The 26,712-nt window shown below is 43.7% G+C and overlaps 1 protein-coding gene across 2 annotated transcripts; it reads left to right on the forward strand.

Annotated features, from left to right (window-relative positions):
- The first annotated feature begins 865 nt into the window (after window positions 1-865).
- LOC100739098 (retinitis pigmentosa 9 protein) lies at window positions 866-26,134 on the forward strand. 2 transcript variants are annotated; one of them, XM_085005916.1, is made up of 7 exons: window positions 1,246-3,199; window positions 7,597-7,854; window positions 10,037-10,067; window positions 11,924-12,053; window positions 20,739-20,830; window positions 24,488-24,549; window positions 25,488-26,134. In XM_085005916.1, exons 4-7 carry the CDS (start codon window positions 12,020-12,022, stop codon window positions 25,684-25,686), a joined length of 387 nt encoding a protein of 128 aa, XP_084862042.1. In that variant the 5' UTR covers window positions 1,246-3,199; window positions 7,597-7,854; window positions 10,037-10,067; window positions 11,924-12,019; the 3' UTR covers window positions 25,687-26,134. The 2 variants fall into 2 exon arrangements, with proteins under 2 accessions (XP_005673326.3, XP_084862042.1); XM_005673269.3 differs by lacking the exons at window positions 1,246-3,199; window positions 7,597-7,854 and adding an exon at window positions 866-1,058.
- Window positions 26,135-26,712: the final 578 nt, after the last annotated feature.

Genomic DNA, 26,712 nt, shown 5'->3' on the forward strand with positions numbered 1-26,712 from the left:
GGCGTTGCTGTGGCTGTAAGTCAGCTGCTACAGCTCGGATTTGACCCCTAACCTGGGAACTTTCATATGCCCCTGGTGTGGGCCTAAATATACCCCCCAAAAAAATTGCTGGTGAGAGAAATCCAACGAATTGGTTTCTGCACATAAGTATATCCTAAAGTTTTCAGATAATTTGCTTGCATGGTATCAGGTTGCCGGTCGTGACTAGAGAATGTTTTTCTTTTCTTTTTATCTTTTCCTTCTTCCATCTTCTTTCTTCTTTTCTTGTACTTTAGGTGCCTAACTTGGCCGGCAACAAAGCCTCCCCAAAAGGGGAGGAACAATTCTAGTCCAGCTTGGTTGATATGATCCACTTGAGAGTCACCTCTGGCATGCATTTTGGAAGTCATCTAACCAGGGGTCGGGTGTGATCAGACAGTGAGATCTGATCTGACAACCCGTTTTTTATTGAGTCTCAGGGCCTCTTCGCGTGATCTATCCCCAAGAGTTAGTTTGGGCTTCCTTGCAGCATGGTGGCCTCAAAGCAACTGCACGGCTTTCCATCCCTGAAGCTTCGGGAGGAGATATTTCAAGAGAACAAAGTGGAAGCTCAGGCTCCCACTGCAGCATACTCAGCGCCGAGCTCCCGGCCGCCGCCAGAGGGCGCGCTCCTGCCTCCGGCACCGGCCAACCCCGCGGCAGGGTTCCGGCGCTCCGAACGCCGACGTGCGGCTGCGCCGCAGGGAGGCAGCCGGGCCGGAGGCGAGGGGCGGGAGGCCTCGGCGGGGACACCCGGCCGTGCCTGGCGGGCCGCGGAGCCGCGGCGGGAGGGGGCGCTGCGGCGCCAGGCGCGCGAGGGGCGGAGGAAGTGCCGTCTTCGCTGACCAGCGCGGGGCCGCCTCCGCCTCTGCGCCGCGCGGGGCCGCGATGTCGTCCCGGCCCGGGCGCGACGACGCCGGGAACAGGGGCGCGCGGCGGCCGCGGGAGCCCCAGGAGCAGGAGCTGCAGCGGCGCCGAGAGCAGAAGCGGCGGCGGCAGGACGCGCAGCAGCTGCAGCAGCTCAAGCACCTGGAGTCCTTGTGAGTCCCCGTTCGTCACGCCCGCGCCCGACTTCTGCGAGGAAAGGGGTTGGGGCCTGAGGGTCGCGAGGCGCTCGGAGACCCAGGAGTGGGCATATGGGCCCGTCGGACCCCAGCGAGCCGGATGATGGTAAAGGCCCGGGCGGCGGGACCCTCGACGTCCAGTGGCCCCTCCACGGGGGAAGGAGGAGGAGGCTCCACCCCGAGGCCGGCCCCTGGCTCGCGGCGGCGGCGGCGGCGGCAGGCGGGCGTTTCCCCGGCAGGAGGCGACGGTTTTATTCCTGGTGCGGCGATGTCGGTGTGGTCGGGGGCGCCGGTAGGCGCTGGAGCCGGATTGGGGACGGACCTCCGAGAAGTGGGGCTGAGCGCTTTGCTGCTCCCCTGTTTCTCAGTTCCAGGGGCTCGCAGTGAATTGGAGAAAATCCTCGTTCTTTTCATCTTTTGCTGTACGTAAGGGAGGAGAGGAGTTCCTGCTGTGGCGCAGCGGGTTAACGACCAGCCTTCCCTCGGTGGAGGCGCGGGCTGGATCCCTGGCCTGGCGCAGTGGGTTACGGATCTGGCCTGGCTGCAGCTGCGGCGTAAGGCGCAGCTCCGGCTCAAGATTTGATCCCTGGCCTGGGAACGTCCCTGTGCTCCCGGGGTGCGGCTGAGAAACAAAAAAAATCAATAGTAATACAGAAGAGAGCCCGATCCCATAACATTAGTGAAGTGAGGAGGGAAGAATAAGCAGTGGGTGAGGGCTTGGTCCCTAAATATTCTGGAGGAGCTGTCAGGTGGAAGAGCACGGATAGGTTCTCTCAGGTCTTCAGGATTTTTTGTTGTTGTTGTTGTTACAGGAATTGAGGGTGGGAGCTACAGAGAGGCCAGTTCTGGCTCAAGAAGAAGAATTAGGACCAGGTCATGTATTCTTGCTGGTCAGCGTGGCCTGACTTAGGAGGCTGATCATATATTCTTGCTGGTTAGCGTGGCTGCTTGGGCTGGAGGAGAATCCAGATAATCACTGAGAGGAGGGTGGCTTGTAAAGGAGATTTAACATCAGCTGGAAGCTTGGATTAATGGACCCTTTCACTCTCCTGTGATTCTGTCATTCCATAATTAGCTTTAGAGGAGTTCCCATCGTGGCTCAGTGGTTAACGAATCCGGCTAGGAACCATGAGGTTGTGGGTTTGATCCCAGGCCTCGATCAGCGGGTTAAGGATCCGTAGTTGCCATGAGCAGTGGTGTAGGTCCCAGACGCGGCTGGGATCTGGCGTTGCTGTGGCTCTGGCAAAGGCTGGCAGCTGCAGCTCCAATTAGACCCCTAGCCTGGGAACCTCCATATGTCGTGGGTGCGGCCCTATAAAATACAAAAAGATTTAAAAAAAAAAAAAAACCAAACATAATTAGCTTTAGAAATCTAAGTTTGGTGTACACTAAGTATTTGATTTATTTCTGTTGCAGGCACATCTCCTACCTTCTCTTGGTTGCTGAGACAATCATGTAAGAAAAGGTTCTCAAAGGGTTAATCTGTCTCATTAACCTCTTGTGAGTTTGACAAAGAGCATTGATTCCTTGGAGCCTGGCCTGCTTCTTTCCTTGTGGCTCTTGAGCTGAATTTCACCTCCTAGGTAGTGGTTGTGGATACAGGTGCTGCATTGCTGGCTTCCACAGTCCCTTCAAGGCATCCTGGGCTCAGGCAGGGCTTAGCTCAGATCAGCCCTCAGTATCTTTAACTGTAGGATGCCAGGTGGTGGTTAATCCTATTTATTTAATTCTTTTTTGCTTTTTAGGGTCACACCCAGAGCATATGGACCCACACCCAGGCTAGGGGTCGAATCCGGGCTACAGCTGCTGGCCTACGTCACAGCCATAGCAAAACCAGATCCAAGCCACGTCTGCAACCCACACCACAGCTCAGGGCAACTCCTTAACCCACTGAGGGAGGCCAGGGGCTGAACCCACAACCTCACAACCTCACGGTTCCTAGTCGGATTCGTTTCCGTTACACCACAACGGGAACTCCTAATCCTATATACTTATTTTGTAGCTCGAAGAACTTTCTTACAGACCAGAAGAAGAAGATAACATTTTGTAGCTAAGAAAATGGAAGCTCAGTGGTTAACCCCGGATCTGTTACCCAGCCAAACTAGAGCCGAATTCAGGTGTCTGATTCTTAGACCAGTGGGATTTTTCCAGTTTCGTAGGTTTAAAAATGGCTAGGCCACAGGCTTGTTTGCTTTTTTTAGTCCAGAGGGTTGGGTTTTTTTAAATAATTTTTAATTAAGTTTAATTCATACCAGAGTAATATTTGTATATAATTTAAAAACTCAAGTAGTACTAAAAATGCTACAGAAATTAGAGGTGGTCTGCCCAGCCCCTCACTCCCTCCCATAATTCTCTGCACAACCCTTGACCCTCTTCCCTCCTAACAAGGTCAAGTATTCCTTTGTGTTTGCTTATTGGATGTAATTGCACATCTCTAAATTATATGTTTATACTGCTTTCCTTGATTCAACAATTTCAGACATTATCTGTTAACTTCTCGTCGTGGTAAAGATTTCTCTTACCTGCCTTTCTTGTTTCCGACCTTCCAGTATAGTTCCGTTATAATAACTTCCTAATCAACGTCAGTATTGACGTTGTTATAACTACACAGTGTTGTTTACTTTTGAGCCAAACACTGTTTTATGATATTTTTTGCATTTGAGTACAACTGTTATCTTTTGAGTAGATAACGAGACGCTCAGTTTTTCACTTGCTTCGTTTTCTATTATCCACTGCTATTTTTTCCCCAAAAACCTCCACAATTGAAAGTACTTTCCTACATGTTTACATGTCAGCTAATTAACCACTTTATTTTCATTTAGAATCTTCCATCTGTTATCCTCCCATAATCACTCATTGCTTTCTAAACCTGGGACTTCCTTCATCAGTCTCCTGTCTTGAATCCCATTTCAGGATCGCATCTGTTCCTCTTTCTGCCTTTACTCCCATGTTTTGCTGAGGCACATTCTATGTAACTTCTATGAAAGAGTGCTTTGGAAGTAAATTTTTTGACACCTTGCATATCTGAAAATGTCTTTATTCTGTCCTCAATAGATAATTTGGTGAGGTATAGAAATATAGGTCACAAATTATTTTCGCTCAATTGTGATGGTGGCATACCTAGTTTCCAAAATTGCCAAGCAATCTGCTGTCACTCTTGATTCCCATTCTTTTACAAGTTACCTGATCAGCTTTACCCTGCTTTAAACCTGCAGAAACTTTAAGGAAAGTTTCAATAGAGTCTTTTTGAAATGAGTGTATTAAATAAGTTTGGATTTTAATTTCTTTTCCTCCACTTTTTTTCTTTCTGTTGGATTTCTGTTGATCCTGTGATTACCTTTTCTTGCTAATTGTCTATCCCTTTGACTTTTCAATCAACTTTGTAGAAGACTTATCTTCCATGTCTTCTGCTGCACATATTTTAAAAATTCTGTTACCGTATTTCTCATTTCAAGAGCTTTTTCCCACTCTGAGAATTCTTTTTCCATAGTGTCCTTTCTTGTTTCTTAGAGGATACTTGTTTTTTGTTTTGATTTGTTTTTTTCCACTCCCTCCATTGTCTCTGTATTTGCCTTTTCTTTTTATCTGTCTTCCATTTAGAGTTTTCCTCCCCTAATGTCTGGATATCTGGGTCTCTACTCATATTTAAGAGTGAGGCAGTGTAACACCCTTTGACATAGATCTGTGTAGGAGAGAGAGAGAGAGAGAGGGAGGAGGTGCCTATTATTGACCAGAGAGCTTCGCTGTAGGGAGGTCAGGTTGTGGGATGCCTTTTTTCTATTGGGAGACTCTCAAATTTCCAGTAGGTGGAATTTTTTTTTTTTTTTTTTTTTTTTTTTTTTTTTTTTTTTTTTAGGACTCCTTAGTTTCTCTAGAGAAGAACTTTCAGTCAAGGGATCTCTGCCTGGGTGCTAGCATTCTGAGTGGGCTGGGAGGGAGAGGGCTGAGTGTGCCAAGTTCAAACAGAGAATTTCACTCAATGTTTATTTATTTTTATTTTTAATTTTTTGGCCACCCCTTTGGCATATGGAGTTTCTAGGCCAGGGATCAGATCTAGCTGTACTTGCGACCTGCCCCACAGCTGCAGCAGCACCAGATGCTTTAACCCATTGTGCTGGACAGGGATCGAATATGTGTCCCAAGGGAACAGAGACGCTGCTGATCCCCTTGTGCCACAGGGAACTTTTCAACTCTTGTTTTCAACCTGCGCTCATTATCATCCTCAGTTTTGCTCAGAGGGAACTAAATCTGCAGTCTCCTTCAAGGATTGGGCAGGCAGGTTCCTGGCTCTAGGGAAGGAGGAGAAAACTGGTGGCTTCAGCCCCTCCAGGTCCACACTCCCCAGCCCTAACTTCTGCAGACTAAATTCCTACGCACACAGAAGTCAGTTGTTTCTTCCTTTCACTTTTCCAGAGAAATCTTTCCCTGATGTCTCTGCTCAAGGTTTCCTTGTACCTTTCTACCTTTTACATTTTTTTACTGTCGTTAAAAAACACACACACAGGAGTTCCCATCGTGGCGCAGTGGTTAACGAATCCGACGAGGAACCATGAGGTTGCGGGTTCGGTCCCTGCCCTTGCTCAGTAGGTTAACGATCCGGCATTGCCGTGAGCTGTGGTGTAGGTTGCAGACGCGGCTCGGATCCCGCGTTGCTGTGGCTCTGGCGTAGGCCGGTGGCTACAGCTCCAATTCAACCCCTAGCCTGGGAGCCTCCATATGCCACGGTAGCGGCCCAAGAAATAGCAACAACAACAACAACAAAAGACAAAAAAAGACAAAAACAAAAACAAAAAACAAAAAACACACACACACAAAAGAGCATACTGGTCTGTCACGTTAAATGGCAAGCCCTACAGTTTTTTAATAAATTGAATTCAAATTCTTGCTCCCTGATAGGCTCTCTTTACTCTGCACTGCCTGTTTCCTTTCACTTTACTGCTCTTCTCCTTGACCAGACCTGCCAGGCCCCCACCTGTGCCCCAGCCCGTGTTCCAGCTCTGCCACTCAGGTGCTTCTGGGCTACCAGAAGGCATACCAAAATGGACATCCTAAGTATATATGGCAGTTTTATCTCACTTTCCAGTCCCATAGGTGCCAGTTGCACAAACAATTGGTATTCTAATGGAGGACGTTTACATGAAAGACGCTTCTAAAAGAAATCCCGCCCCAGGACTCAAAATCACAGAGTAGGAGTTCCCACTGTGGCACAACACGATCAGTGGCACCAGGGCACAGGTTCCATCCCTGCCAGGCACAGTGGGTTAAAATGATCTGGTGTTGCCGCAGCTGTGGCATCACTTGTAACTGTGGCTTAGATCTGATCCCTGGCCCAGGAACTCCATATGCCACAAGGTGACCCGAAAAAATAATCACAAAGAGTAATTTGAAATACTTAACTAAATAAAGATTTCTTGCCCCCTACACAATTGGGAAGAAATTCCTTTTTACATTACTTTAGTCTTCTTACTACACAGAATTAAGTTATTACAATCGGAGTGATTTAACATTTGGGAAAAACTATCAACCACTGTCCTTTATACTTATGAAAATGGTTGTAAACTGGACTTTTTTAGGGAGTGCCATTGCTAATAATAGATTTCAAAATGTGTACTCTCTTCACACTCCTTTTCATCTTGGCATCAACAGTTACATATTTTTCAGTAATTTGGATTTCAATTTGATTGGCCATATGTTGTTGTTTGTACAGCTCTTATGGTCTAAAGGATGTATTACTGGATTAGTGGATTTATAGATTGTACTACCAATCTCCCTTTGGTTTCTATGCATAAGGCTTAGCATTAATGTACCTGCTGGGGAGTTCCCATTGTGGCGCAGTGGAAACGAATCCGACTAGGAAACATGAGGTTGAGTGTTCGATCCCTGGCCTTGCTCAGTGGGTTAAGGATCCAGCGTTGCCGTGGGCTGTGGTGTAAGTCACAGACGTGGCTTGGATCTGGCATTGCTGTGGCTCTGGCGTAGGCCAGTGGCTACAGCTCCAATTAGACCCCTACCCCGGGAACCTCCATATGCCTTGGGTGCAGCCCTAGAAAAGACCCCTCCCCCCAAAAAAATGTACCTACTGAATGGCTGCAGATGAATTGTTATCATTTACCCAATTTATGGGGACTTCCATTGTTCTTTCTAATTATGGCTATGTCATGTCACTGCTTTGTGTTAGAAAAAAAAAAAAAAAAAAAAAAAAACACCTTTTTTTGGCCATGTCCTCAGCATGCCTGAGTTCCAGGGCCAGGGATCAAACCTGAGCCACAGCAGTGACAGCAGTGATTCCTTAACCACTAGGCCACCAAGGAACTGGAGGGAAATATTTTAAACATTCACTTTGGAAAAGCACCATGCCACACCTAAGAAGCTAACTATGCCCTGTTATTTCCTGTGTGATACTCGTGGGGCAGATCCTCCTCTGTCCGCTTCAGAAAGCTCGGGGTTAGCAATTTGTGTGTGGCATTTGTCACGTGTCACCTGACAGGTTTTCTTCTACCTCTGTTGAGTCCAGATCTCGGCCTTTGTGATGCTCGTGCTCAGTTTTGAGGGGCCTCAGCTTGTCTTCAGCAGAAGGGGCAGATGGTCATGAAAGGCGTTGGGGAGTGCTTCTCACGTGTGTGCTGTGAAGCATCTATCTGGGAGGAACTCGAGGCTCTGGAAGGTTAAGTGACCTGCCCTAACGGCAGTGAGAATGACTCAGAACTCAGGCCAGAAGATTTTATCTCTGAAGCCCACGAACTTTGTCCTCTGCCTGGCTTCACCTTTACAGGTTTTATTTTTATTCTTATATGCAACTAGGAATATCGTTATGCCCTTAGTTTTTTGCCTTCTGGTACATAACACCATGCCTGGCACTATAATTGTTGACTGGTTACTTCTACCTAAGGGTCAGGTTTTTTGTTTTCTGTTTTTTGTTTTTTTTCCCTTTTTTGGCTGTACCCTCGGCATATGGAAGTTCCCAGACCAGGGATTGAATCCGAACTGCATCTGTGACCTATGCCATAGCTGTGGCAATGCCAGATTCTTAATACACTGTGCCTGGCCAGGGATTGAACCCACAGCACTACAGAGATGAGCCAGAGCATTAACCCACTGTGCCATAGCAGGAACTCCAGGTTTAGTTTTTCCTATTGTCCTCGCTATTTTTTTGTAGGAGGAAAATGTCAAATTGATTAGGGATAGGGATTTTATTCCTGAAACCATTACAGAAATAACATTGACTTTTAAAACAAAATGTTAGCCTATGTAATTTTATAGCAAACTCCTTAAAGCACATTTGGGGCTCCATTTTTCTTTCTTAGGCCCAGTTACCTTCAGTTTTTCTTTCAGAAATATGTTAACCTCGGTTTATACCAACATAGCTGTAATGAAGATAATATTGATTTTGTTTTTCTTTTGTAATTAGAAAAAAACATTTTAGTAAGTTAATACATGTACATATAAGTGCAAGTAGAATGAATAATAAAAGTCTTTCCAACGTATGATCCTTAGTTTCCCTCCCTAGAAGCAAGCCAGTGTTTAGATATCCTTCCAGAGACAGTCTGTGTATATAGTAAAGGTATGTACGTACATGACCATATATCCACACCTTTTCCCATACACACAAGTATGCACACCAAATGTAATGTTTTGCTCTCTACCCCCCCCTTTTTAATTTAAATTTAAATTTATGGACATTATCTTATATCAATATCTAATTCACTATTTTAACTTTTTTTTCTGGTCGTAAAAGTAATACATTTTCATTATTGAAAACTTGGAAAATTCATCATTCTGGCTCTCATCTCGGTGCAGCAGTGATGAAGCTCCCACATTTCTAAGTTTCTGCAGTCAGGACACAATTTTAAGCCAGCTACAGTGCCCAGATGTCCTCAGTTACATATTTCTTATAGAGTCGTCGAAGAGCCTGGCACATTCCGTGTCTTATTTTTGTTTTTGTTCCCTTAAACATTCTTGATTAAAGCCAAACATCCACACTTGTGTCTAATAGCCAGTAGTGTGTCAGTACTTAAAAATGAACATGAGCATTTGCTGCTTTTCTAGATTTGGCACCCAGAAGCCTCTTCTAAAGTTCTGGCAGAGGGCTGCATAGTGGAACTGAGTTGGGAGCACAGACAGGACTTGTATCCTCAGGGCCCTGGGGTCGAGAGCTCTGTTGGTGGAAGGGCAAGTGTGTTCCGCAGTCAGTCCTCTGCCGCTCCAGCAGCAGTTCTTTACTGAGGGCCGCCTGGCCTCCAGGCACCGAGCAGGAGGCCTGCATCCCTGAATCCAGAGAGGTCAGTGGGGTATAGAGGGCGGTCAGAGAGCTGAGGAGCAGGAGGCAGCCAGCCCGGCAGCCCACGCTGCTGGCAGCACAGGCCTGTGGGGAGGCTCTTGAATCAGGAGCTGCAGGGGACACGGGAGGGGGAGCCTCTGGGACAGAGCACCGTCAGCTCCCTCCCCTGCACCAGGCCCTGACCTCTGGCTTTGCTGCCCCAACCGGGCCCCCTCCGCAGCCCCCATCCTTGTTAGAACAGGTCACTCACACCCCTGACCCCCACGTGCCTCTCAGTGGAAGGAAATTGTAAGTCATGGTAGGTAAGTCACCCAACAACCGTAATGACAGTTTGGAACCATACTTAGCTCATGGTCTTCTTACCTCACATTTTCCCTGCAACCTCTTGCTTTTTCATCTTCCAAAAATAAAATCGCTGTGCCAAGACACCAAGTCAGTTATTTCAGTGGATTTAGGTTCTGCACCCCAGCAGGATGCGGTACAGCATCAGTTTATATATATAGGATCTCTGACTGCTGGGCATATTTTACTAACTGTTTTAGTTGTAATGTACTTTGAAGTTTTTACTAAAAAAAAAGTCTTTTTCTTTTGGCCTTCAGTTGCTTTTGCTGATTGAAATGTGTTCTGTTCCTATGAGCATAGTTGATGACCTGTGTATTTTTTTTTTCCTTTTCAGTTATGAAAAACCTCCTCCTGGGCTTATCAAGGTCAGTGTGAAGTTGGTGCTTTTGCTTTTTCTCTGACACATTTCACTCACACCTCAGACTCAAAACAGTTGCATACTGTTTGAACCTCCTTTTAGGATAGTTCTGTTTCTTCCCTGCCAATGCCAGTCAGTTCATACACTTGGTCACAGTCTGTGCCTTTGCAGACATTTAATCAGCCTGTGTCCGTCTCCTGACAAACCACTGCAGGCTCGCTTGTGTTCCTCAGCCATTGCTCCCCTCTTTCTTTCTGACCTGTGACTGCATCTTCTCAAAGCTCCGCTGCCCCCGTGTCCCTCTCTCACCTACTGGGTGCTGGTTCCTTGAATAGCAGCAGCTCCGAGAACAGTGGGCCCCAAGAAGCGCCCCTGGTCCAGCCTCCCCTCATCCAGGAGCCCCACCCCCAGTGCCCTCACCCAGTGTCAGTGGGACTGAGACTAGAACACTGGAGGCCAAAGCACCTTTTCTCTTTGATAATTTTCAATTAAAAAAGACTTTGGAGTTCCTGTTGTGGCTCAGCGATTAGCAAACCCGACTGGCATCCATAAGGACACAGGTTCAAACCCTGGCCTCGCTCGGTGCGCTAAGGATCCCAAGTTGCCGTGAGCTGTGGTATAGGTCACAGATGCGGCTCAGATCCTGCGTTACTGTGGTGTAGGCTGGCAGCTACAACTCCTATTGGACCCCTAGCCTGGGAACCTCCCTGTGCCAGGGGTGTGGCCATAAAAAGACAAAAGACCAAAAAAAAAAAAAAAAAAGATTTTTAGAAACATTCTTCCATTATAAATTTAACATTTGTGCAAACTTGAAAAAATTGTGATGTAACAAAACAGCACCTTAATTTTATAGTGCAGTTATTTGGTGGTGAAAATACATTTCACAAATATGGCATGTGTGAGATTATAAAACATGATATTAGCCTTCAAGGTCTAATAAACTTTTTTTTTTACTTTATTTTTAGGACCACACCTGTGGCATATGGAGGTTCCCTGGCTAGGGGTCTAAGTGGAGCTGTAGCCACCAGCCTACACCACAGCCACAGCAACACCAGATCTGAGCCTCATGGGTGACCTACACCACAGCTAATGACAACGCTGGATTTTTAACCCTCATGGAGCAAGGCCAGGGATCAAACCTGCAACCTCATGGTTCCTAGTCGGATTTGTTTCCACTGCACCACAACGAGAACTCCTAATAAACTGTTTTAATCTACATGTTATCTTTATTGTTTCAGGAAACCTTACTTCTTTCATTCTATATTCTGCCTCATTCCACAAAGCTTTTTTTTTTTTTTTAATCTTTTTGTCTTTTTAGGGCCACACCCACGGCATATGGAGGTTCCCAGGCTAGGGGTCTAATCAGAGCTGTAGCTGCCAGCCTACACCATAGCCACAGCCCCGCTGGATCCCTGTCCCGCTCGCTGAATGAGGCCAGGGATCGAACCCAAAACCTAGTCAGATTCGTTTCCGCTGTGCCATGATGGGAACTCCCCACAAAGCTTTTAAGTTGGCAAAAACTTTTCGTGATCTTAGAATCTAATTTTTATGGTCTAGAATAGGAATTTCAAGCTCACAGATCAGTCCTATGTAAACGTAACCTTTCTCTAAGAACTGCTCCTTTTCCTTTTTTTTTGTTGTGCCTGCAGCATGCAAAAGTTCCCAGGAACAGCTCTTCTAGATTAGTTAATTCTGTTTTTTCTGTCAGTCGTAATTTGTCTTTCTAGTTCTTCATAGAGTAACTTATGGCAACCTGGGGTTTCCAGCCCATGAGAAAGCCAGGCAGTGCTGTGTCCTCTAACTGGTGGGATAGAATTCTGGTGCTTTTTTGCCATAGAGCTTACACACTATTTCCTTTTCCAGGAAGATGAGGCTAAGCCAGAAGACTGTATACCAGATGTCCCAGGCAATGAACATGCCAGGGAATTTCTGGCCCATGCACCAACCAAAGGACTTTGGATGCCACTGGGGAAAGAAGTCAAAGTCATGCAGTGTGAGTGTGGACAAATTTCAAGCAACACCCCTTAACACACACACGTTACAGACCACTGTTTACAAATGAGTTCACTTCTTTAACTTAACTTGTTCTCATCACAGCACTGTTAAAGTAAAAGCATGACCCTATTCTGTAGATGAGGAAGCCGCCTTGCATATGTCAGTAAGTGTCCGAGGTAAGAGGCAGAGCGGTGCTGCCTGGGAGAAGATGCTTTGGTGATGTTCCTGTAACAGACAAGATATTCCCTGTAGAAATGCCACGGGGGACAAGGGGTGCATTGGAGGGCCATCCCTTTGGGTCCTGACTCAGTCATCGTCATTGGTGGTGGGAAGGTTTTATCCAGGTGCCCTGAGAGGAGCTCCAGGCCCCAGAGGGTGGGTCTGGAACAGGTAGAGCTCTGTGCACACCCTTCACTGCACCAGAGCAGCAGCACCTCCATGCCACATGAGGTGGCATTTGAGGAAGGGGTGCTGCTGCCTTTAAGGACATTTGTTTGTACGGTGTTTCTTCTCGCACACATTTGAAATAGCAGTTCCCAGTCTCTCTGCCTCCATTCACGTGCCCTGTCTCCATTATCCTAGTTTCCAGCAGTTAGCCTTATTCGGGGTGTCAGGGATTGGGAGATAAAAAGTTGATTGGAAGCTCTAAGTGTGTGAGTAGGGCATGTTGAGTTTCACTGGATGGTGATCTTTCTAGTCTAGTCAGTTGGCAACCTGTGAGGTTAGTACCTGTAGGTTTTTCTGGAGATGGGTTATATTTTTCTAGAGAAGAAGGCCCCTCCGTGGAAGATGAAGGCCCCATTGCTAGTCCGTGGGATCTGATTGGAATGGGAAGGCTGAAAGTCTTGTCATCTGCTTTATATTCATTTGCATAATCCGTTTACTGGGCCCCCTGCCTTCGCATGTGTCCGATGTCCTTTTGCCAGAGAGCCTGTGCTTTACCTTTTCCAGACAGTAAACGTCCTTCTGTCATGGCTAGTAGGAGTTGCCCTGGGACTTTTCTTTTGTCTTTTTAGGGCCACACCCCTGGCATATGACGTTCCCAGGCTAGGGGTTGAATCGGAGCTATAGCCGCTGGCCTATGCCACAGCCACAGCAACCCCAGATCCAAGCCATATCTGTGACCTGCACTACGGCTCACAGCACCACCAGTTCCTTGATTTAATGAGACCAGGGATCGAACCCACATCCTCATGGTTACTAGTCAGATTTGTTTCTGCTGAGGCATGACGGGAACTCCTGCCCTTGGACTTTTAACCCATCCTCCTTATTTCAGCTCCTCCTTTACCTTTACTTTCAGAGGTATCTAATGCTGCCAGCTCCTGAGCTCTTTGGAAGTTCTGCAGATAGAAATTGAGTTGATCCTTAGTTCTTACCTCTGATACTTTAGAATTCAATTTCCTATATTCTTTTTTTTTCTTTTTTTAGGGCTGCACCTGCAGCATGTGGAAGTTCCCAGGCTAGTGGTCGAATCGGAGCTGTAGCCGCAGCCTTCACCACAGCCACAGCAATGTCAGATCCAAGCCACCTCTGCCACCTGTGCTGCACCTCACAGCAATGCTGAATACTTAACCCACAGAGTGGGGCCAGGGATCGAACCCACATCCTCATGGATACTGATCAGGTTTGTTACCACTGAGCCACAACTGGAATGAATTCAATTTTCTGGTATCTGCTCTTTATTTAATGTTTATCTGCATTGTGACATTTAACAGTTTTTTGCATTTGACTTTTTTTTTGCCACACCTGTGGCATGCAGAAGTTCCCAGGCCAGGGATCAAACCTGAGCCACAGCAGTGACATTGCTGGATCCTTTACCACTAGGCCACCAGGAAACTCCCTGCATTTAATTCATATGACTTTTCCCTGTCCTTTTGGGTTTGTGGCCTTTTGAAAAATGTTTTATTGTGCTTAATTTATATATAATGAAATTCACCCATTTTAAGCATACAATACAGTGATTTTTTTTAGTAACTACTGGGTGTGTGCAACCATTGCCATGAATAAGTTTTAGAAAATTTTATCCCCCCATTAGGATCCCTCATAATATTTCCAGTTAATCCCTGTTTCTAGCCCCAGACAACCATTAACCTACTGTCATTATCACATTGGCTTTTTTGAATATATCATATAAATAGATTCATAGAATTTGAGGTCTCTTGTTTCTGACTTCTTTTTTTATATATTTTTTGGCCGCACCTGTGGCATGTTGAAGTTTCCAAGGCAGGGATCAAACCCACACCATAGCAGCAACCCAAGCCACTGCAGTGACAATGCCAGATCCTTCAGCTGCTACACCGCAGGACTCCTAAGCATGATTTTTTCTTTTTTTTTTTTTTGTCTTTTTGCCATTTCTTGGGCCACTCCCGTGGCATATGGAGGTTCCCAGGCTAGAGGTCGAATTGGAGCTATAACCACCGGCCAGAGCCACAGCAACGTGGGATCCGAGCCTGTCTTCGACCTACACCACAGCTCACAGCAATGCCAGATCCTTAACCCGCTGCGCAAGGCCAGGGATCAAACCCGCAACTTCATGGTTCCTAGTCGGATTCGTTAACCCCCGAGCCACATGGGAACTCCTAAGCATTGTATTTTTGAGGTTCATCTATAGCATAGCACATGCCAGTAGTTCAGTATCATTTCCTCCTTCTGCTTACCTTTGGTTTAAGTGCTCTTCATTTTCTAGATTTTTCAGCTGAATTTTAGATGCTGATTTGAGATCTTTATTCTTTTCTCATATCAGCATTTAAACCTATATATTTTCCTCTAAAGACCGTTTTCTCTGCATCTCATAGGTTATGTTTAATTTTCGTTCAGATCAAAATGTAATTTCCCTTGAAATTTCTTCTTTGATCCATGGATTGTTTGGAAATGTTTTGTTTAATTTCTACATATTTGTGGATTCCCTGGGTGTCCTACTACTGTTGCTTTCCAGTTTGTCTTCTTTGTGGTAGGAGAACATACCTTGTATGATTTGGATCCTTTTAAGTTCATTAACTCTTTTTTTTGTTTTCTATTTATAACATGGAGTTCTTGGGCCAGGGATCAGATCCAAGCCACAGTTGCGACCTAAGCCACAGCGGCGTCAATGCCAGATCCTTAACCTACTGTGCCTGACCAGGAATCAAACCTGCATCCCAGCACTCCCAAGACACTGCCGATCCTGGTGCGCTTTTGGGGTGGTCGAGTGTTCTGTAGGTTTCTGTGAGGTCTAGTTAGTTTGTAGTGTTGTTGCAGTCTTCTGTTTTATTGTTGATCTTCTCTCTACTTGTTTTATCCATGTGGAATATCAAAGTCTCTAATTGTTATTGTTGTGTTGTCTAGTTATCCCTTCAATTCTGTCAACTTTTGTTTAATCTATTTGGGGCTCGGTTGTTAAGTGCATATATATTTATAAATATGTTACATTTTCTTGATGGATCGAGCCTTTTATCATTATAAAATGTCCATTTTTTTCTCTTATAACAATTTTTATCTTAGAGTCTCTCCTGATTTTAGTATAGCTGCTCCAGCTCTCTCTCTTTCAGCTTCTATTTGGGTTGCTCTTTCTCTAGATTGTTTACCTTGAACTTTAGATTATTGATTTGAGAGCTCTGTTCTTTTCTGACATTGACATCTTTCATCCTCTTACTTTCAATTTAATTTTGTCTTTGAATCTAAAGTTTGTCTCTTGTACTGGGAAAATATTTTCTTATCCATTCTGTCAATACCTGCTTTTTGATTTTTCATTCAGATTAATACTAATATAATTTCAACAGAATACAGAAACTCTGTTCCTGTATAGCTCCATTCTCTCCCCCTCCTTTGGGTCATATTGTCATACAAATTTCTTTTTTATGTAAGTCCATTATCACTGTTTTATAATTATTTCTCGAGGTAGTTTTGCTTGTGTTTTTTTTTTTAGGACTACACTCACAGCATATGGAGGTTCCCAGGTTAGGGGTCCAATCAGAGCTGTAGCTGCCGGCCTACGCCAGAGCCACGGCAATGCCAGATCCGAGCTGCATCTGCAACCTAGACCACAGCTCACGGCAACGCCTCAAGGTAGTTTTAAATGAGATAGGGTAATAAAAGAATTACCAAAAAGTGTATTTATACTGTCTTTTTTTTTTAATGGCCACAGCCATGGCATATGGAAGTTCCTGGGCCAGGGAGTGATGTGAGCCATAGCTATGACCTACACCATGGCTGCAGCAACACTGGATCCTTTAACCCACTGCAATGGGCTAGGGTTCAAACCCATGTGCCTCGGCAGGGACCCGAGTTGATGCAATCACATTCTTAACCTACTGTGTCACAGCAGGAACTCCTACACTGTCTTTTGTAATAACCTATGTTATTACCTTTACTGGAGCTCTGTACTTCATATGGATTTGAGTAACTGCCTAGTATACTTTATCATATCAGCTTTATTATTTTTTTGTAGAGCAAGTACATTAGCAGTACATTTTCAGATTTTGCTTATCTTTAACTGTCTTAATTTCTCCCTTATTTCTGAAGGGTAATTTTTTTTTTCAGGGCCACACCTGAGGTATATGGAAGTTCCCAGGCTAGGGGTCAAATCGGAGCTGCAGCTCCCAGCCTAGGTCACAGCCGCAGCAACACCAGATCTGAGCCATGTCTGCAATCTACACCGAAACTCATGGCAACACCAGATCCTTAACCCAGTGAGCCGGGCCAGGGATCAAACCTGTAACCTTATAGATGCTAATTGGGTTCATTACCACTGAGCTACAACAGCACCTCCCCTGAAAGATAATTTTCTTGGCTTTGGAATTCTTGTTTAATAGTGTTTTTTTTTGTTTTGTTTTGTTTTAGGGCCACACCCGTGGCATACAGAGGTTCCCAAGCTAGGGGTCCAGTCAGAGCTGTTGCCGATGGCCTACGTCACAGCAACATGGGATCTGAGCCACATCTGCGACCTACACCACAGTTCACGGCAGCACCGGATCCCTAACCCACTGAGCAAGGCCAGGGATCCAGCCCGAATCCTCATGCATGCTAGTAGGGTTCGTTAACCACCGAGCCATGGCAGGAACTCCAAAAACTTCCCAAATTTGATGAAAAATAATCTGTAAGTCCACAAAGCTCAAGGAACTCCAAGTAGGATGAATTCAAAGAAACCCATCACAGGGAAAAAACTTAAAAAGCCAAAGATAACAAAATTTTAAAAGTAATGAAAGAAAAACAACTCATCACATGTAAGCAATCCTCAATAAGATTAACAAGGGAGTTCCCATCATGGCTCAGCAGTAAGAATCCAAGTAGTATCCATGAGGATGCAGGTTCCATCCCTGGCCTCACTCAGTGGGTTAAGGATTAGGCATTGCTGTGAGCTGTGGTATAGGCAAGCAGCTACAGCTCCACTTTAACCCCTAGCCTGGGAACTTCCATATGCCCTAAAAAGACCAAATAATAATAATGAGTAACAGATTATCTCTCATCTCAAATGATGGAGACCAGAAGGCAGTAGAATGATATATTCCAACTGCTAGAAGAAAAACTATTGGAGTTCCCATCATGGCACAGCGGAAATGAATCCGACTAGGAACCATGAGGTTGTGGGTTCAACAAAAAAGAGGGGGAAAAAAATTGAGGAAATTTTTGGTCATCATTTCTTCAAACATTCTAGCACTCCTTTCTTTATGTGTGTGCTGTGAAACCTGATGGTATCCCACAGATCTCTGAGGCTCTGCCAATTTTCTTCATTCTTTTTTCCTTCTGTTCCTCAGACTGAACAATCTCAATTGTTATCTGTCTTCAGGTTTGGCTTATTCTTTGTTCTGCCATCTCACATCTGCTCTTAAGACCTTCTAGTTAATTTTTTAGTTAGATTATTGTACTTCTTAATTGCAGAGTTTTTTAATTTGTATCTTTTTATTAATTATCTATTTTTATGACATTTTCATACTTTAATTTTTTAGATGTAATTTCCTTTAGTTCTTTGAACTTATGATAGCTTAAATTCTTTGTCCAGTAAGTCCAGTGTCTAGACTTGCTGTTTCTTTGAGTGTTTTGTGATTTTTTGGTGAAAACTGCACATTTTAGATAATACAAGGTGGTCTGAAAGTCAGATTCTCCCTTCTACTTAGGGTTTGTTATTGTTCCTTTTTGTATTTGTAGTGACTTTCCTGGACTGATTCTGTAAGTCTGTAGTCCCTGTAGTGTATGGTCACTGAAGTCTCTCCTCAGCTTAGTATAATATGACAGAGATTTCCTTTAAATCTAAGAGATTTCCTTCGATCTAAGAACCTTCTACTCCTGCCAAAAGGTTATATGAGTGTGTTGCGACGTGCCTTAAATGCTCACATGGTTTGGTGTACACATCTGCCTTAGCCTTTAGTGCTTGCTTGTGCAGAGCTTTACAAGGAACCAGAAGTCAGAAAATAAGGCCTTCACTGTGCAAGTACACAGCCTTACACATGTGTGTAGTCTTCTAGCTTCCCAAGATTATGTCAGAATTTTTGAGAGCCCTCTGTGGACATCTCTTTACCTAGATGTTTCTTTTAAACTTTTGGCTAGGCTTTTACCTAGTGATATCACAGCCATAATAAGCCGTGATGTTAAACAGTCGCAGGAGATTATTTCTGACAAACAGCCTAGGAATAGGGCTTTTCTGTAGAGCATACTACATGACTAGTCAAATAGCAACAATACCCTGCTAATGTGACTCTGTGTTCTGGGGTTAGGGCTTTTTGAGGTGCTCAGAATTTAGTCTTCCCTCTTCAGTAGTGTGGCATTGGTGCTTTTCACAGCTGTCATGATTACAGGGCTGCTTGGTTTTTTCTTATTTGTTTTATAGGAAATTCCCAGGCCAGGAACTGAATTGAGCCGCAGTGGTGACCTGTGCCACAGCTGCAGCAATGCCATATCCTTTAACCCACTGCGCCAGGTCAGAGATCGAACACGCACCTCAGCAGTGGCCTGAACCGCTGCATTTGGACTCCTAATACCACATCGGGAACTCCCCAGGCTGCTAGTTTTTAAGACTATTATGGAAGTAGGGAAGAGGGTTGGGAGTAGATCCAGTTAAAATGCCAGAAATCTTGCTGTTCTTACCAAGGCTCACTAGGTTTTCTTGAATTAATGCTCCTTAGATTGTGAAGTAAATGCTCCTTAGATTGTTAAAGTAAGCCATTGGTTACTTTACAAGGTTTCAAGTAAGTTGATTGGGAAAAATTTGTAGCTATTTCCACTGCTTTTATGGAGGTTGTCGCTTGGCCATTCTTGAGAGTCTTCCTGGATTATACCTGATAAAAAAATGCTTTTCCTTGTCATTTTTATGAAATCTCAGGAAAGAAATGAAAGGAGATAAATGTGTTTAGTCTGCCATCTTTACCCAGAAATCTGCAGCTTTTTTTTTTTTTTTTTTTTTTTTTTTTTAAGTTTGAAAACCACCGCTCTCTTTGATGAAGTGGTTAGTTACACTTCACTTAGTATTTTTACAGTTATTTGAATTGATTTGGAAAAATGAAAGTTTTGGGTTGGGACCATATCCAATTTTACCAAGAAGTAAATGAAGCTTAAGTTTCAGGCCCCTCACTTGTGCCTTTCAACAGCCTACGGGGACCATAATGATATATTGATATGGTCATATGATTTGTAAAATTTGCCAAGATTTGATTTTTTGGTTTCCTAAAGAACTCCCTACCCATACCATCACCAAATAATTTATTTTTTTAATTCAGTGAGTTTTATTATATTTATAGTTGTACAACCATCATCACAACCTAATTTTAGAACATTTCTATCCCAGTCCCCCAGTCCATCCCTCTCCCACAACCTGTCCCTTTTGGTAACGCTAAGTTTTTCGAAGTCTGCATCTCCAAATAATTTAAACTCAGACACCATAAAACTTGGGCTTATCCTAGATAAGATGTATGTATTCATACTTTCATTGATACATTATCTAGAAAAGTGGTTCTCAAACTTTAATAAGTCTGCAAATCACCAATAATTCCTTCGAAATTCAAGTATGTGTCAGTGTTTCTGGGGTAGGCCTGTTACTGCACGTTTCTAACAATCTCCCGTATGTTGTTGATTTTGCTGGTCCATGGACCATATGTTGACTAGTAAGAATCACTTCTCCTTTAAAGAGAGTTTTTTCTTTCCTTTAAAGATGCTGGCTTGAAGGAGTGTAATCCTTCTTTCCTGAACGTTAAATGGCAGGACAGAGAAAGACAGGGACAGCTCAGAGGCAGTCAACAGAGAACCCCCCCAAACTTTTTTTCCCAGTAGTTTTCCTGAGATCAGGCTCTCAAAATTAAGTTCCCATACAACCATTTTGTTTTTCACTTTCAGTACAGTAGTCAGTAAATTACATGAGCTGTTCAACACTGTTATAAAATAAGCTTTGTGTTAGATGATTTTACCCAATTGTAGGCTAATGTAGGTATTGTGGGCACATTCGGGGTAGGCTAAGCTAAGCTGTGATGTTCAGTAAGTTAGGTGTATTAAGTGCATTTTCAACTCTTATGGTTTTATTAGGACGTAACCCCATCATAGGCCAGGGAAGATCTGTAATGTCCTTTTTTTAGGTTCTTAACATGGTTCATCCACTGATTGCATTTGCTTTTAGATTTGGAGTTTAATAAAGAAAAACACTAATATGATCTATGGATTCTTTATCGTCATTAAAGGAAACTTATTTTACAGAAATATTTCCTCTTTTCTTTGTTTTCAGGTTGGCGCTGTAAACGGTACGGTCACCGAACTGGCGACAAAGAATGCCCTTTTTTTATCAAAGGCAACCAAAAGTTAGAACAGTTCAGAGTAGTAAGTACAGCTCCACCATATCAATTTACTTTTTTTTATGCACTCAAAAATGTTTATTAGTAATTTAGTTTAGAACACAATAATAGCACAAACAGTACAGTTGAGAGTCAAAGCTATTTTCATCCAACTTAACAAGCTTAGCACCTATTTTCCTTGGTTATCAAAAAGCATGTCAGAGTTCCCATTGTGGCACAGCGGAAACAAATCCGACTAGGAACCATGAGGTTGCGGGTTCAATCCCTGGCTTCGCTCAGTGGGTTAAGGATCTGGCATTGCCTTGAGCTGTGGTGTAGGTCGCAGACGCAGCTCAGATCTGGCATTGCTGTGGCTGTGGCATAGGCCGGAGGCTACAGCTCCAATTAGACCCCTAGCCTGGGAACCTCCATATGCTGCAGGTACGGCCCTAAAAAGAGAAAAGACAAAAAAAAAAGCATGTCAAGAGTTCCCTCGTGGCTCAGCAGATTAAGAATCCTGCATTGTCATTGCTGTGGCTCTGGTTACAGCTATGGTGTGGGTTTGATCCATGGCCCAGGAACTTCTGCATGCTGTGGGTGTGGCAGAAAACAAAGAAACATGTCATAGGAACGTAAACTTTTCGCAGTGTAAGAACGTTTAAAATATGAAATATGGAGTTCCCTTCATGGCTTAGCAGTTAACGAACCTGACTAGTATCCATGAGGACGCGGGTTCAATTCCTGGCCTTGCTCAGTAGGTTAAGGATCTGGCAATGGCGTGAGCTGTGGTGTATGTTGCAGACGTGGCTCGGATGTGATGCTATGGCTGTGGTATAAGCCAGCAGCTACAGCTCTTATTTGACCCCTAGCCTGGGAACCTCCATATGCCCGAGAGCGAGGCCAGGGATTGAAGCTGCTTCCTCATGGACACTAGTCAGGTTCATTACTACTGATCCACATCGGAACTCCTGGATGTAATGTTTGCCAAGTGCAGTGAAGCGAAGTGCAGTAAAACAGGGTATGCCTGTACATTCATGTGACAGATTAGTTCTCTAACAAAAAATTAACTTCTTAATAAGTGTTATTTACTTATACCTTGGAAATAGCGATAGTTTTTCTGAAGCAGACATTATTATTTATTCAATCACTTTTTTAAACTTAAATAAAAATCATGTTTCATAACTCGAATCAGTGTTTTAGTTTTCCAGGCTTTACCTAAAGATTATGTGTCTTTAAATTGTAAGATAGAAGTGTATAAATTATATATGCTCTTTATATGACAGTGACATAATCTCTCATTTCCTCACTTTATTTTCACAGAGTCACCTCCCAGAGGTGTTAATTCACCATTCAGTAACTGCTTCTGTCAAGTGAACTATGCAGCTCTTTGGATGTACAGAAGTTATCACCATATATCAAACTGGGGTCATATATCATTCTCCAGTTTTTAAGACATTTAAAATCTGTTTTCATTGTAGTAATCCTAAATAACTTACTTTGGATCAATCATTCCACTTCTAGGTGGAGTAACAAATTTACAGATACTTTACAGATACATTAGAACATAGTTTAGTGATAAATCTCAAAAAACTTATACATATTTGACTCAGAAATCCCACTTCTAAGAATTTCACTTAAGGATATAAGAGAACATTAATATATACACAATTATTTATATATATATAAGGATAGTTTTCATAATTACAGGATTTTTGTTGTTGTTTTTTTTTGTTTGTTTGTTTTTTTAATCTTTTTGTCCATGACTGCAGCACACAGAAGTTTCTGGGTCAGGAATCAAATTCGCACCACAGCAATGACCCAAGCCACAGCAGTGACAACGCGAGGTCCTTAACCTGCTGCGCCACCTAGGAACTCCTAATTGTTTATATGATTAGAAAAATAGAAACTAAAGAAAAATGGGAAACAACTTAATAGTCCATCATATCAACATAAATTACTGTAACAAATTGTCCGTTAGGAATTGTGTTGTAGGAATATGTATAATATCATGGGAAAATGTTCATGAGAACTTATGTGAAAAGTAGAAGAGTTATATATATTCTATGATGATAATTTTTCATAAATTAATAATAATTGAAAAAGAGAGATCGGAGTTCCTGTTGTGGCTCAGCAGAAACTAATCTGACTAGCATCCATGAGGATGCAGGTTCCATCCCTGGCCTCGCTCAGTGGGTTAAGGACTGGGTGTTGCTGTGAGCTGTGGTGTAGGTCACAAACACAGCTCAGATCTGGTGTTGATGTGGCTGTGGTGTAGGCCGGCAGCTGTAGCTCTGATTCGACCCCTAGCCTGGGAACCTCCATATGCCACAGGTACAGCCCTAAAGACCAAAAGAAAAAGAGATCAAATGTTAATATTACTGTTACCTCTGGGTAGTAAAGTAACAGATTTTTTAAAATTTAAAAAATTTTCTGATAATATCTAAAAGTTTCCAAGAGTTCCTACTGTGACGTAACAGATTAAGAATCCAGCATCGTCTTTATAGCAACACATGTTCAGTCCCCAGCCCAGCACAGTGGGTTAAAGGATCTGGCATTGCCACGGCTGTGGCATAAATAGCAGCTGTGGTTCGGGTTCAGTTCCTGGCCCTAGGAACTTCCATGTGCCACAGGCATGGCCAAAAAAATAAATAAAATTTCTGTAATCGCTTATTCTCTTTTATTTATTTATTTTGGTCTTTTTGCCATTTCTTGGGCTGCTCCCGCGGCATATGGAGGTTCCCAGACTAGGGGTCCAATTGGAGCTGTAGCTGCCAGCCTACGCCAGAGCCACAGCAACGTGGGATCTGAGCCGCATCTGCAAACTACATCACAGCTCACGGCAACGCCGGATCGTTAACCCGCTGAGCGAGGGCAGGGATGGAACCCACAACCTCATGGTTCCTAGTCGGATTCGTTAACCACTGCGCCACGACGGGAACTCCCTCTCTTTTATTTTTTTAAATTAAATTTTTTTTTTTTTTTGCTTTTTAGGGCCGCACCTGCAGCATATGGAAGTTCCCACACTAGGGGTCGAATCGGAACTACAGCTGCTGGCCTACATCATGGCCGCAGCAATACAAGATCTGCATCTGTGACCTACACCACAGCTTATGGCAACACCGGATCCTTAACTATGAGCAAGGCCAAGGATCAAACCCACATCCTCATGGATCCTAGTCGGGTTCATTATTCTTTTTTAAAATGAGATAATTCACAAACCATAACTTTTCATATACATGAATTCTTATTTTTAAGTAACCCAAATTATTTAAAATTATACTTCCAGTATATTTCCAGACATGGTTTGGGTTACTTACATAGTTTTGTGTACATGTAACTATTTCATTCTTATATATAGTTTTGTAATTCACTTGTTTTTTCTTAATACTATTTCTTAGTCATCCTCTCCACATAGAACAAAGTGAACTGCCTCAGTATTTCTTCCTTGAATAGTTTTTCATGATTCTGCCATGGTTTACTTCCTTGTAAAGGATATTTAAGTTACCCTCTGTTTTTCTAATTGGAAAATTCTTTTCTGAGCTTTAGTGAGTTTGCAGTGCTGATGCCCCTTAAGTAGGATTAGAACATGTTGAACAACCAAACTGGAAAAGAGTAACTGGCTGCTAGTAATATAGGGAATTAATGTTTAATTAGCTAACAGGCCATGGAGCCTAACCCAATCATAATCTTTTCTCACCCTAAGGCACATGAAGATCCCATGTATGACATCATACGAGAGAATAAAAGACATGAAAAGGATATAAGGTGAGGTTGTCCTGATGATAACAATATGCTCTTAAAGTCTGAAATTATGTACATTTGGAAACAGCCATGCCAGTATTAGATAAATGGTTTAATACACATGGTACTTTAATTGTGAAATACGTGGAAGATGGGACTAATCCCTCAAAAGGCCAGTGTGTGGGGAATGAGCAGTCCAGCCTGTTCTACTTGGGTTAACTTAAAGCAGTGGGCTTAGCCCAGCCCGCTCATGCCACTGATAGTTGATGTTGGCAGCCCACATGGTGGTATCTAGTTCTGCTATATGATTTTTTTTTATGGCTGCATCCACCACATATGAAAGTTCCTGGGCTAAGGACTGAATCCGAGCCACAGTTGTGGCAATGCCAGATCCTTTAACCCACAGGGAACAAACCCACGGCTCTGCAACGACCTGAGCCACCGCAGTCAGACTCCTAACTCACTGTACCACAGCAGAAACTCCTCTGCTGTATGATTGATTCGCTTTCATATGTTTAGTTTATCTTCTGCAGTGTCTTTAAGGATCTGTACTGTTGTACACATAAATAAAGATAGGGTGAAAAAACATGAGGTTTTTTCCTTTCCTCAAATTAGTGATATTGAATTAAAATTGCTAGGGGGTAGATTACCTCGAATGAATTTGAGCAGTGGGAAAATGATTTAGGAAAGTATGCATCTGTTATAATAGTAAAGACTATAGAAACATGCAGAAATATTTAGGACCGTGAAAATAATGCAAAATAGCTGTTATACTGGTTATGCTCATGTAAAATAGGTGTGGATATAGAAAAGTATGGGGGGAACACACAAAAATAAAAATAAATACTGTCTTTAATAAGGAGATTATTTTTGACATTTTTCACCCTCACTACTGTCCTTATATTTTTATTTGAATTTTTTTTAAGTTGAATGTGGTTCTTTGGTCAATCTTGTGTGTTTAGGATACAACAGTTAAAACAGTTACTGGAGGATTCAACCTCAGACGAAGATGGGAGCAGCTCCAGTTCCTCAGAATGTAAAGAGAAACACAAGAAAAAGAAGAAGAAAGAGAAGCATAAGAAAAAGAAGAAGGAAAAGAAAAAGAAGAAAAAACGAAAGCACAAGTCTTCCAAGTCAAACGAGAGTTCAGACTCAGAATGACAAGAAGTTGACTGACTTGGTCGGCATTCTCTTCTGCAAAATCAAACACTGTGGCCAAAGATGCGAGGACTGCGGAGTCCGAGAGGAACAGGAGGGACACCAAGAGAGGAAGAGCGCTGGTGGCACCGGTGCGGATTCTCAGCCACCTTCCAGGAGAGCTGTGAGCCACAGGAGAGGGAGCGTGTCTTGCCAGGTGCCAGCTCTGGAGAGCAGCTGATGCCGGGCTGGAAAGCTCTTCTCATTGTCCTCCTCCCTGCTGATCACTGTGGTCTGTGATTGCTTAGAAATGCCTCTGGCGGGGTGGCCAGACCAAGGGACTCCCCGAGGAAGCTCCTCCAGGTGCTGCGCTGCTTCCACCCTCCACGGTGGGCACTTAACGCCCTTGGATTTCAGGCTTGACTTTCCTCTGTTGTTGAGGATAATAAAAGCTCATTATTTATTTTTTAAATCTATTTATTTCTTAATAATGCATGCATACACTTCAAATTTAAAAGGTATACAAGGTCATAAAAACTCTTCCTACTTACTTTCTCCCCCAGCTACCCAATTCCCTTCCACAGTGGCTACTAGTTTTACCAGTTTTTGGGGTTTTTTGGTTGTTTTTTTTAAGGGCCACACCTGCAGCATATGGAAGTTCCCAGGCTAGGGGTGGGGTCAAATCAGAGCTGCAGCTGCCAGCCACAGCCACAGCAACACAAGATCCGAGCTGTGTCTGGGACCGACAGTGCAGCCTGTGACACTGCTCCTCACGGATGCTAGTCGGGTTTGTTTCCGCTGAGCCACAACGGGAACTCCCCAAAACATTTTCAAATATAGAAGAATAACTATGTCAGCTACCCACATCATAAGATACATCCCTCGTGTTCTTGCTCTTCCTTCTGACCAAGCACAGCCCGCCTGTGCTCTTCTAGCTTTGTGCCACAGCAGAAGCAGCTCAGCCCAGCAGGGTGGAGCCTGCAGCTCAGGGAGAGTAAGCCCCAGGGTTTGCTGAGCCACATGGACCTGGATCTGGCTCCCAGGTGAGTG

Source organism: Sus scrofa, chromosome 18 (assembly GCF_054392235.1).
Source record: "Sus scrofa isolate SSC_HxYL_T2T_F1_AM1 chromosome 18, Sscrofa_HxYL_maternal_Yorkshire_Landrace_v2.0, whole genome shotgun sequence".
NCBI classification, from domain to species: Eukaryota; Metazoa; Chordata; class Mammalia; order Artiodactyla; family Suidae; genus Sus; species Sus scrofa.